General features: G+C 40.3%; 1 protein-coding gene and 1 non-coding gene across 2 annotated transcripts in view; both read left to right on the top strand.

The window, feature by feature from the left end:
* The window catches only part of SLC10A7 (solute carrier family 10 member 7), a 121,436-nt gene that overhangs the window by 80,924 nt on the left and 27,032 nt on the right, over positions 1–13,480 (top strand). The window contains exons 6-7 of the mRNA XM_069976878.1: positions 8,273–8,308; positions 8,491–8,574. Coding sequence (XP_069832979.1) covers positions 8,273–8,308; positions 8,491–8,574 — 120 coding nt within the window. The remainder of the gene's footprint in view (positions 1–8,272; positions 8,309–8,490; positions 8,575–13,480) is intronic.
* On the top strand, positions 675–867 carry LOC138797960 (U2 spliceosomal RNA). Its single transcript, XR_011364047.1, has one exon. It is a non-coding gene; the product is annotated as a U2 spliceosomal RNA (small nuclear RNA).

Genomic DNA, 13,480 nt, shown 5'->3' with positions numbered 1-13,480 from the left:
GATATCTGTGAACCACTCATGGGTGGGGGGCTCAGGAGACCTCTATCGTAGTGGTATGATGGCCTTGGATGCCTTCAACAGGTGATGGGTGAGGGATATTTTGAACCTAAACTGGGCCACCGAAACATAAACCGATGTACAGATTCTGGTGTATTTGGTATTGTTGTCTGTGATATCAATGGCCTTCCAGAAATTAGGGAAGACCAGAAGCGCTTCCACAGAAAAACGTGACTAGTTAGAAGTTTTGTTGCTATTGAGGAGGGGCATGCTCAGGAACGGGTTGGTTTCACGATATACGGCTATCTTTCAATTTTAAACTGCATGTATTGGTTTTATACACGTGTACAATTGTATCTAGTCCCACCATTATAGTGGAATCGGAACAAATATTGTTATACTGGAGATTGTTGTGAACAGTGTCGGATTCGGAGGCACAGGTGTGCATGCTGGATCCTATAGTCCTACACGGTGAATAGACTGTGTGTGGGTAGTGCAGATGGATATATTATTATTAGTTAGTATACCTTCCGGAAATTAGTTAAAAGCGGGCACCCCCACCAGATGGCATGGTTTCCCCACCTCCCCCATATCGCCAACACTCATCCGGGACCGTAGGCTACCATTCACTGGAACCCAGTACCAACGGAAAATTAGGATGTAAATTTTTGTGCCATATTGCTTATCGGCCTTTTGGCTAAGACCAAGTGTAGTATCTGTTCTTATCAGTTTAATATCTGATACGTCCCCTATCTGGGGACCATATATTAAATGGATTTTTAGAATTGGGAGATAGAAAAAGAGCTTGCTGTGTCCTCTCCAGACATTGACCCGGTATTGCACTGTGTAGACTGGACGTTTGATCACTTTTTATTAAATTTTTTTGTATTTCATGTAACAGAAAATCCGCGGTCCTGCCCCTCCCCCTCCCCCCTTTTCATTTACGCTGTTCACTGTGTGGGAATAATATTGTTATATTTTAATAGATCTGACAATTCTGCATGCTACAATATATATGTTTCATTATTTCATTTATTTTTGCATTTTTTATTTGTATAATGGAAAAGGGGGGGGGGTGATTTATTCCTATTTATTTATTTTACACTTTTTAAGTCCCCCTGCAGGACTATTACCAGCAATCATTGGATTGCCTATACTGATCAGTGCTGTCCCATAGCATAGCATTGATCAGTGTTCTCCGTGCTCTTTTGATAAAGCCTATTAAGAGATTCCCGATCAGACCGCACAGAGGTAAGTATTCTTCCTCCAGCAGTCAGGAAAAACAATCAGGGACCGATTGGTAAGTGACACAAGCAGCTCCTGTCGCTTACACTGGATTGATGCGACATGTCAGCTCAGCTTCATAGCTACACAGCAGGTAATGATGTGCGGGATGACATGAGTTGTCTGCTCACAGATGCCCATGCCATACCCGTACAGCATGGGTCATATAGGGGTTAAACAGGAAGCTTTATAAAAACTAAAATAAAGCGAGTATATTGCAAAACTGCTTGTAATCACAACCCATGTTGATTTCCTAAAAAATACATTTACTTTTTCCTTTTTATTGTGCTTGATTCCAGATTTTTTTTTGTCTTTTCAGTTCCAGGGGATTTAGACATAGGTCTAAGCCATATGTGTGAACTGTGCTCATGTAGATGGTGCATATCGCTTCATGCTTGGGTCAGACTTTTAGCCTCGATTAATATTAGTAATTTAAACACAAAGTTTCCTGAAGGTGCCTGTGTATATAAAGAACAGAGTGAGGTTTAACAAGGTGCCTGCTTTCAGAAATCACATGGGTGTTGGTTTAGTGTAATTCTTTTATGCTGTGATTTCAGTTTTATTCGTATATGTTGGAAGTGTGAAAATTGTCTCCTGGCTACTGGAGGTGAGAAATTTCCAAAAACTCCTGGCAGGGAAAGGGTTAGATCCATAAAATAGAGTTGAGAACTCTGGAATGATTAAAAATAAAATATTTTGCACAGAATGGTAAACTTTAGATTAGCAGAGATGAATGCAAGAAAAGAGTAGAGGTGGCCACGAGAGATGAGCCAGTCTCCAGTATGCTCAGGTCCGTCCGCACCCAAACACTCAGTATTGGACTACCGGTAGCTGAAGAAGTTGTCTGCAGCCCTAAGGCTGCCTAGAAAACTTGGATACAGCCATAGGCTATGTTCACACAATGTTAAAAAAAAACAAAAAAACTGAAAAGACGTCCATTATTCCCGTGATTAACAGACTTCAATGCATGGAAGTCAGTGGACAACACATTCAATGGAGAAACCTTATATTTATCGAATACTAGAAAATGTACCCGGCGCTTCCCGGCTATAAAGTGTCAGTGTGTTAATTAGATTTGTTCCAAGGTCGCCCAGGAGGTAAATGTATACCCTTGTTTTTTTTGTTTAAGTGGAAATCCCCAGGAGCCCTATATATCTCTTTATACGCTATATACCCCGACAGTTCTGCAATGTTTATGTAAAAACTTTAAACATCCAAAATGCCAAACTCTCTCCTCACTGCTCTGGACGTCCCTTCTGAAGCAAGCTGGAGCGGTGTGTGTAGCGGCCAGAGCCGTGAGGAGAGAGCCGTGCCCGGCAGAAGCAGCACAGCGCTGAACACACTGGAGGAGAGGCTGCACCATCTAACAGCGGTCTGTGCGGGCAGGATGATGGCGGCCTCTGTCAGTGTAAGGCTAGGTTCACACTGTGTTTTCAGCATCCGTTTAACGGATCCGTTTTTTGCAAAAAACTGATGCATTTGTGTGCATCTGTTTTTGATCCGTTTTTCATTGACTTTCATTATAAAAAAAAACAGATCAAAACGGATGCGTTTTTTTTTTACGCACAATAAAGTACTGTTGACACTACTTTTTTGACCGTTAAAAAAAACGGATCCGTTAAACTGATGCTGAAAACGCAGTGTGAACCTAGCCTCCAAGTTACGCTCCAAGGGGTTATTTTCATACTCGCAGCGGGATGTCAATCTCTCTGCAAGTATGTGGTGTCATAGGGTTTGATCACACTGGATCCGCAGCGAATCCGGTGTGTGTGAAGGCACCCTTAGGCCCCGTTCCCACTGAGCAAAGGTAGCGGAATTCCGCGACGGAATTGTCCGCCACGGAATGCCGTTAGCCTCCCGCTCATGATGGGAGTCTATGGGAGGCACGCGCTTCTGCCCTGTCCGCGCTGAAGAATGAACATGTTCATTCTTCAGCGCGTACAGAGCAGGAGCGCGCGCCTCCCATAGACTCCCGATGGGAGTCTAACGGCATTCCGTGGCGGACAATTCCGTCGCGGAATTCCGCTACCTCTGCTCAGTGGGAACGGGGCCTTACTGTATTTATTTCTGTGGATCTGTTGTGAGGCAGCTTCCCTAGCAACCAATCAGATTCCAGCTCCCTGTGAAAATGAAAGCAGTAATCCTATTGGTTGCTAAGGCTCCAACTGCCGTTTCAGCTGCAGCTAATTATATCACCTGTGTGCAGTATGGAAATTTTCCATTCATTTCTATGGGGCGCTCTTTCCCCTCCCCCTCCCCTCCCCTCCTGTACATCTGGCGGGGACGGGACCTTCGCTCTAACCTTCCCGGGCACCCAATGTATCTGTGGGCCAAATTTGGGGTCAAACGGTTCAGGCGTTTGGAAGTCTATAGAGGACAGACAGACAGACAGACTTTCATTTTTATGCTATAGATTGATATAGACAGAATACATTGAGGACTCATCTGTGATTTCAGCTGTACATATTTCACACATTACTTAAAGGGGTTATTCGGTGAAGACGTTCCCAACACTTCACCAGTCAGAGGTGATCCAAAGTCTTCCCTATTAATTATTAAATAAGAAATAGTCCAAGATCGATTTTTCACATTAGAATATGATGTTTTCCAGTCATGCCAATGTATCTGCAGAGATCTGGATGAATTGATTCCCAATTTTTCTATCATTTTGCTTGCGATTGAGTTTTTATTTTTTATTTTTTTATTTTCTTTTAACACTGCTAAAACTCCTGAAATCTATGGCAGCAGCCTTTCACATCAGAGGTGTAAATGGATTTCTTGAAAGTTCCTGGGCATGCTGGAGCTAGGAGGAAGCCTCTTTGCACCAACACGATTGCTGTTGGAAAGCTCAGCTTTGCAAATGACTTAAACTGTGATGGTGATGACCTTGCATCCAGAAGGACAGATAATCACTCAGAGAGGGAAGTGCAAATACACACTCAGTGCACATGTATAGTTGGGACGGGCAGCCAGACAAACACTTTACATCCAATTAATAGAGGCGGCATTCTCTTATGTAGAGACCTGGTCCGTCCCCAGAGCCTTGTCCTTTTTTTGCCCTAAGTCACGTCACATGAATAGGGCTGAATTATAAATCCACAGCACATATATTGGACAAATTAGTTGTCAGATCTGATCATCTGTTACAGTAAAATAAAGTCCTATATATTCTTACAAAATGTTTAATTAACAGTTTTGGCCATACTTCTGCTGTACAAAGTTTTGCCAAGGCTAAGCGCATTATTAGACAGGTTACCCCTCAACGTGGAACTCCAAGTGCAGAATTACACACGTATGGGACTTCTCCCCTCCATTCGAGTAATTTCATGGCTATCAATTAGTTTATTTTCATGGTTGTGATTTCATTGTTCCTGTACAATATTGTATCAGTGTTTTCTGATACTTTTCACTGTATGTCATGTTTTATTTTTTTAAAATTCAAAAAATTATTTAAAATAGAAAAATGTTTAATGTCCGGCAAATATTTTTATTAAAGTATTGTATTGCCCCCCCCCCCCCCCCCCCCCCCCAAAAGTTATACAAATTACCAATATACACTTATTACGGGAAATGCACATAAAGGGCTTTTTTCCCCCGACACTTACTACTACATCAAGGCTTCACTTCCTGGGTAACATGGTGATGTCACTTCCTGGGTAACATGGTGATGTCACTTCCTGGGTAACATGGTGATGTCACTTCCTGGGTAACATGGTGATGTCACTTCCTGGATAACATGGTGATGTCACTTCCTGGGTAACATGGTGACGTCACGACCCGACTCCCAGAGCTGTGCGGGCTGTGGCTGCTGGAGAGGATGATGACAGAGGGACACAGGGCACTAGAGGGACACTGAGCATCCATCTGCCACATTTTCATTGTCCATGAATGCCAGATCTTAGGTGTTGGTTATACGGCAGGTTTGCTGTTCTGTGCAGATGGTTGAGGTCAGTGTAGAATCTATATTCAGTAAGCTGAAGCGGATGGCACTTTATATACGGTAACTCCGTGTCTGTGCAGGGCATTACGAGCTCTGAATCACACGTCTGTCCCGTGTGGATTTGTAAAAGTGATGTTGAAGGGGTTAAAGTCCGAGCTCTGTATAAGGTTGATGTTCATGTTGTCCCTTGGTGTCACATTTGGGTTTGTTTAGACCTACATGACGCTTCTTCCTCTTGGGTGCAGTAGTAGTATAAACACTTGCTTCATTTCAATTATTCATGTATAACTATTACTGAGACATTTTTGTGTGTTTCTCAATGTCAAAAATGTTAGGAAATGTAGCTTGTGAACCTGACAAATATGCCATGTGATTCTTTTTTTTTTCCCCTCTAACTGTCCTGCATGTCAATTGTTATCATACAAAAAGGATTGATCTGACTTATATTGTCTTTTGGCACGCTTACTACAATGCACACGACTGTATGAAATATTAGATGTGCATACACTGAGACTTACAAATGCAAAAGGTGAATCCAGCTCCAACCAGTGCGATAAAATCGAAAAATGTATTCATATGTAGAAAAAAATACATAAATTTAAAAAACATGGACGTCCATACATGAAAACACCGACGCGTTTCAGAGTCTAAGCTCCTTAGTCATGGCTGACTTTCACTGACTGAATGCCAATATTTATATCCATTGGCATTCAGTCAGTGAAAGTCAGCCATGACTAAGGAGCTTAGACTCTGAAACGCGTCGGTGTTTTCATGTATGGACGTCCATGTTTTTTAAATTTATGTATTTTTTCTACATGTGAATAAATTTTTGGATTTTATCGCACTGGTTGGAGCTGGATTCATCTTTTGCATTTGCATGCCTTGGTCTATTGTTCCTGGATGGGAGTCGGCCCATTTTCATCCGTGCTGCACCGAGGGTTGCTATACACTGACTAAGGACATTTGGGTGAGCTGATTCTCCTTTTTTGTTTGTTTTTGTCATTTTCCATCATCTACCTACATGGAGCTCAGCTTTAATGTATGCATCATCTACCTGCATGCATCATCTACCTGCATGGAGCGACGCTTACCTGCATGCATCATCTACCTGCATGCTTGCATACATAACCTGCATGCTGCATCTACCTGCATGGAGCTCAAGATTACCTGCATGCAGCATCTACCTGCATGTGACTGCACATATTTGGGTTAAGACTGAATCCTATTTAGAAGCCCTGTTTGCCAAATCTATCAGTATTGTCTGTCATTGAAGTCAGACCACAGCACTGTATAGTCTACAATAAATTACCGGAAACCCATCCTTCCATTGTACAATTTGGCACAGAAACGACTCCTTACAATGTTCCATCCTCCACAGTCCCTTGTGGTGGAGCATACAGTAGTACAGAGAACAACTTTTTGACTCTTTTTACTAAAGTATAAAAGCATTTTTCTATGTAAATATATATGGTATGTATATGGAAGAACAGACTGATTGATGGAAGGTACCATGTGTCTTCTTGAACTAATGACCATGAATTTTAGCTGACCGATTCCCTTAAGGAACAACACTTTGTGGCTTTGTTCACTCAACATTAGAGATGAGAGCAATGAGCGTTTGGTTGTATCCATGCTTCCCTGGACCTCCCTAGGGCTGCTTCTGTCTACAATGCCGAACGATTGGACTCGAGCATGCTCCAGTTGCACTCCTCTCTACACGACATTCTATTTGCGCCCATATTTTGATAATTACACATGACGCGCATCCAAAAATACAGCTGCAAAATGAGATTGCATGACCATAGTCTTAAACTGTGCCTTGCATCATTAATGCTAAAGGGTTTCTTTTCTCAGCAGCTGAATATTAAGAGGGTGTGTATACTATTGAGGTGAAACTAGGAAACAGTACTATTACTGACCACTACTACTGAGATGAAACTAGGAAACAGTACTATTACTGACTACTACTACTGAGATGAAACTAGGAAACAGTACTATTACTGACCACTACTACTGAGATGAAACTAGGAAACAGTACTATTACTGACCACTACTACTGAGTTGACTACTACTACTGAGGTGAAACTAGAAAACAGTACTACTGACCACTACTACTGAGGCGCTATGCCATTTCCTCATTGGGAGTCCCCGATTGTGTTTGGCTACAAGGAGATTAGGAGAAATCCTGGTGTTTTTACGGGTTTTTTAACTCCTCAATATTTTTAACTCCTCGATTATGAAACTCTTTTCATGAACTTAGAATTGATATTTTGTATGTGACACCCTCCAATGTATTGTACTCAGTTTTGCTTTATTTCATGCACATTGTTCATTGTTTATTGTTACATTGTTTCATTGCACATTGTAGCCCCTCTACCACACGTTACAGTTTGCACTATGCATTAGAGAAGGAAGTCGTTTCTTGGCATCCGATGAACCCAGATTTGTCCATCGGACTGCCAGATGGCGAATCCCGACTCCTGACTCTAGAGAATGTGTGTACATAGTCAGAATGACACTCTGCTTCACACCGCACCAGCTGCTGCTTAGCGGTCGGTGATCTGAGACATTTGTGCAGCTTCTCAGCCATGGAAACCCAACCATGCAGCTCTAAACACTTGTTCTTGCTGTAATGCAGCTCCTGTGGGCCATTTGGAAGTCTGTAGTAACTGCAGCAAGTAGAGACTGTCCCAATGCCCCCAGCACTCAGCAGCGCAGTATCTGACTAATAAGCCCTATGGCTGAGCCATTGTTACTATATGAGAAATGTGCACTCAGTCTTCAGCCGACTATAGCAGCTCTAGCAAAGCGAAAAGTAACAAACTAACGTAATATGGTAGAAACGTGAAAAGTTTTCAACAAGCTCCTCAATACACCTGTAAAAAAAAAAACAACAACCAAAAAAAACGAATCTGGTGTAAAACACTATAAATCTCCTCATAAAACCTATGAAGTTGCGTGAGTTTATTGTATATGTCTAAAAGTATTAATAATTTATGCAAAATGATGAAAGGCCTGTGGTATTGTAACACTCGCTGTTTTTCCTTTCAGGGTATTGTTGTGACCCCAATGCTGCTGCTGTTATTTGTAAGTAGACATGTTAACGTTACATTGTTAACATCTTGTGCCATTTACTATATATTTCTGTGCATTCTATTAGGAAGCCGCCTCTGTTACAATTCTTCCCAAAAACATAGACCCATCCGTGTCACCCGGACAAGTAAGGGGCCCATTGGCTTACCTTGATTTGTGTCTCTTCTTTTCTGTAGTTGGGATCATCCTCCTCCGTGCCCTTTACCTCCATATTCTCTCAGTTGTTCATGACTGTTGTGGTTCCGCTGATCATTGGTCAGGTATGTTGCTTGTTTTTTTATTAATCAGTTAACATGTGGAAATGCTGTAAAGCTAAAGTCTATCTTACAGTCTGTTACTGATAGCACCCATGCTGTTTATTCTCCCAGTAATCCACTTCACTTCTCTTGGAGTTTGTACCCTAGATTTCAATGTAGAATTTTCATAAAGTTGACTTTAAAGTGACTCTGTTCCCACAATCTGCTCTCCCCAAACCACTTGTACAATCAGTTGCTTTTAATTCAATATCTGCCCTGGGGTCCGTTCGGCAGGTGATGCAGTTATTGTCATAAAAAACAACATTTAAACTTACAGCCCGTGCCAAACTGGCATGGCCTAGAGTGTCTATGCTGCAAGTTTAAATGCCCTAGACTTGCACTGCCTCTCCGTCCCTCCTCCCCGCCCTCTTCATCATTAGGAATGGCCCTAGAACAATTTCTCCTATTCATCACCTGTGCGAACACTGCACATGAGCCAGATCGTTAAGGCACCTGTGCAGTGTTCAGGTGATGAATAGTAGAAATCCTGCCTGGGGCATTCCAAGTGATGAAGAGGGAGGGTAGGAGGGATTGAGGGAGGGTGAATCCTAGGGCACAGACACTCTAGGCCACAGCAATTTGACAAAGAGCTGCAAGTTTAAAAGTTGTTTTTTATGAAAATAACTGCATCATCTGCCGAACGGACCCCAGGACAGATCTTGTCTAATTGATAGGGTTCTCGCCACCAGACCCACATAACAGCTGCCCTATTCCCAGCTACAACAAGGTTGTCCCATGATGGTCATTGACCGGCTTTGTGACTGTCTGTACAGAAACCTAGTAATGGACCATATCTACAGATCCTGAGACAACCCTTTGTTGTCTTTTTCCTCTCCCTTTGTCTTCCTTCTCCCTTTGTTATTTCATAAACAAAATGACCAAAATACACAGTATATATTGTAGGTAGATGACACAACCTAAAGTCTATAACCGAAGGAAACACCGCTCTTTATGTAAGTCAGTAATATGACGGTAGTAAGAGACTCTATAGCCGAGAGGAGGATGGGTAATGTACAGTGGTCCTTCAGTAAGGTCTGAACTATATCGCACTCCTGTAGAATATATAAGTATGCAGCATCCAGTAACCAGCACAGAAGCTTTGGTCAATAGGCAAACAAGAGGAGACGCTCAGAGAAAATTGTGGGTGACAGATCAGATTCTGAACACATCCAAGTTATTCTCTGGAGGTGTCTAATGAACGGCCTCTTGCTCAAAGCTCTGCAGATGTCACCAGCAATGTTAGTCCAACATCATGTATATTTAATTAGTTTTCAGATCATCAATATTAAATAGTAATCCGGGCGACATATTTGTGAGTATATTCAGAATAAGCGAGTTGAATCCTATCTCACCATTAATATGTATGTTCTATTAGGGATTTTTGTGATTACAGGAAATTATTTTCACTGGATCATTCGCGTACAGACACCGGTGGTTGTTATCTTGCCTTTTGCCGCAGCTGAACATGAGATGGGTCAAGTTTTATGTAACTTTTCATAATCCCCTGTGTTAAACAGTATCCTTGATTTTATTTAAAGGGAATGTGTCACCTAAATTTTCTTTTACTGATTAGTCAGTTTTTCTTTTATTCTATTTTATTCTATTCTGTTCTTTTATTCTAATCTGTTTCTGACTTTATTTCACTATTTGTACTTTGTTATGGGGGCGGCCATATTGTCTGGACTGTTATTAACTGCATTTAGTGGTATGCTTTACAGCAATACCCATGGACATAGACGACAATAGACATAGTCTGTCCCCTTAAGAACAATGTTAGACATTACTGAGCGCGCTCTTTGACCTGTGAAGAGGTCATTCCAGAGGGAGCTGCCATTGTCTCCTATCTACTGGTGTCACATGATGCTACAATGCTGTACAGATCACTTTACTGCAGCCTCCTCTTATCACCACAGACACAACAGGAAGTCTCAGCTTAGTTTTAGATCCAGTAGGAAGAATGAAAACTGCAAGATATCTGGATTATTTTATAGTATAGATAAAAATGGAAAATTAGAAAAAATATCACCAAAATTCAAAAAGAAAAAAATTAACATAAAAACATAATACAATACGTCATTTTCTGATTACACTTTGTTTCAGTCCTTATTATTTGTTAAGCTATCCAAACCTTGCTCTTTTTTTTTTTTTTTTTTTTTTATAAAGGCATAAAAATGACTATTTTGTTTTGGTAATTGTGACAGGACCGGTTTGAGTTTAGGTAGTCTGCTTCCCTTCTCCTTATCACTGGTATACATAGAAAACATGTGCTGCGTGGGGAATTTCACAGTGACTGTAATGTTCAGCTATGTATACAAATGTATATAACCAGAGCGCAGTGGGAAGAGAAGAGAACACTTAAATGAAGACAGCAGAACCTTCATCAGAAAAGGTAACTTCTACAAGGGTGAAGACACAGAATGAGGTTGTGTTGCAGTTTTTACAACATCATGCCACTTTCCAGTAGTGAGTAATGGAAGAATTGCAGTATTGCAAATTGAAGAGCAACTGATTGTGTGTTTTCACCTTAAGGGCCCTTGCACACTGAGTAAAAAAAAGGGCTTAATTTACAAGCGGAGTCAGTGTGGCGGATTCCTCTTGAAATTCTGCCTGTCCTATTTCTTCAATGGGATTTTTCTTGTGCCTCTCCTCTCCATTCAAAGAATGAACGTTCTTTGAGCTGAGAGGTGCGAGAGAAATCCCATTGAAGAAATAGGACAGGCAGAATTTCAAGAGGAATCCGCCACACTGACTCCTCTTGTAAATTCAGCCACTTTCAATCAGAGTGCAAGGGCCCTAACATGGCCGGTGTCCTTAGAGTTTATGATATATAGAATGTATCATACTGAAGTCAATTACAGCAGGCTGGGATCTGAGGGGCGTCCAATGAATTTTTCATACCTCTTTAGGTTTCTCTAAACTTTTAGTCTAAAGTTATGTTAACATTTAAGTTGGACTATAAATATATATATATATATATATATATATATATATATATATATATATATAAAGATTTATTTCACCCTTCTAAACCTATAATTGTGCATATAGGCCCAGATTAACCCCTTAATGACAAAGTGGATTTTAGCCTTAATGACCTGGACAATTTTTATTTTCCTCCTTATTTTTTTTCAGGAGCAACTTTACTTAGTAATGGCATTTTTTAGTCTACCATAAACTGTATGACAGAACCCCCAAAATATTCGGAAGAAAATGCAATTATGTGACTTTTGGGGTTTTCCCTGTCTACATAATGCACTTTTATGGTAAAGCTGACAGGTTATCTCTATTCTATAGGTCAGTTTGTATACAACAATATATAGGTTTTTATAGCTTTTCTAATATTTTACTATTTCTTAACAGCACAACTTTATTTGCAACTAATTATTTTTGGGCCTTGGTCTCTAGTTTTTATTAATACCAAATTAATTTTGATCTCCTAATTTTTTTTTTTCTCATATATAATGTAAAAAAAAAAAAAAAATCAGCAATCCTGGCATTTTTCCTCTTTCCGTTTACGCTGTTCACCACATGAAAACAATATTGTTATATTTTCATAGATCTGACAGTTGTGCACGATATAATTGCAAATGTTTTTTGTTTTTTTTTAACATGTTTTATTTATAAAATGGGAAAGGGGTGGTTTAAACTTTTATTGGGGGAGGGGCTTTGGGATATTTTTAAAAACAGTAAAAAAAAATATTTAAACACTTTTTAAGTCCCCTTTGAGGACAGTACCTGCAGTCATAAGATTGCCTATACAGATCAATGTTGTGCCATAGTAAAGCATTGATCAGTGTTATATGTGATCTCCAGTAGTCAGGACGCCCAGATTCAAACTGCAGGAGGTCCCAATCAGAAAGTGACAGGAGCTGCTCCTGTCACTTATACTTATATGCCACTGCATTTAAGTGGTTAATGACAGGAGACGGCATGATCGCTGCTTCCCATCACTGACTGTGAGGACCCTCTATGAGCTCACTTCATGGAGCCTTAGAAGACCCAGCTTAGCGGGTCATAACCAAGAGCAGCAGAATGTGAAAACAACACAGACACAAGGGGGATTAGTGAGTGTATATTTCTTTACGGTAAAAGTAACATATCATTATTCTGAATACAGTGATATGCAGTTTTTATAACTTTTTCTAATGTTTTACTAATTTTTTTTTTTAACACTAAAACTGTTTTGCAAATAGGAGTGATTACAGTGACCCTATTGTGACTTTTATAACGCTTTTATTTTTTCACTTACGGGGCTGTATGGGGTGTCATTTTTTGAGCCACAATCTCCAGTTTTTATTAGTACTATATTTGTGTAGATCGGACAAATTGATCACTTTTTATCATTTTTTAAAATATAAAATGTAATAAAAAAATCATCAATCTTTGCGTTTTTTTGTGCTTTTTTGTTTACGCCGTTGACCATGCGGGAATAATATTGTTTTATTTTAATAGATTGGACGCTACGATATATACAGTGATCCCTCAACTTACAATGGCCTCAAGATACAATATTTCCAACCTACAATGGTCCTTTTTGGCCCATCGTAAGTTGAGACCAGACTCAACATACAATGCTACACAGTCAGGATCTGCGGAACCTGTAAATAACTAGATGATTAACCAATGAAAGTGGCCATTTTGCTAGTAAAACCCCAGTATTGGTGACGTGCCTGCACTGGTTGGATGTCTAGTAGTGATTCTCCAGAGTTTAGTGTGATACTACATGTTCTGTGCTGCATAGAATTTTGGTCTCAACATTCAATGGTCGTCCTGGAACCAATTAATATTGTATGTTGAGGGATCACTGTATATGTTTATTTTTATGTGTTTTATTTATAAAATGGGAAGACGGGGTGATTTAAACTTCTAT

This window comes from Dendropsophus ebraccatus, chromosome 7 (assembly GCF_027789765.1).
Source record: "Dendropsophus ebraccatus isolate aDenEbr1 chromosome 7, aDenEbr1.pat, whole genome shotgun sequence".
In the NCBI taxonomy this organism is placed as follows: domain Eukaryota; kingdom Metazoa; phylum Chordata; class Amphibia; order Anura; family Hylidae; genus Dendropsophus; species Dendropsophus ebraccatus.
This window is presented reverse-complemented; position numbering and strand designations above follow the sequence as displayed.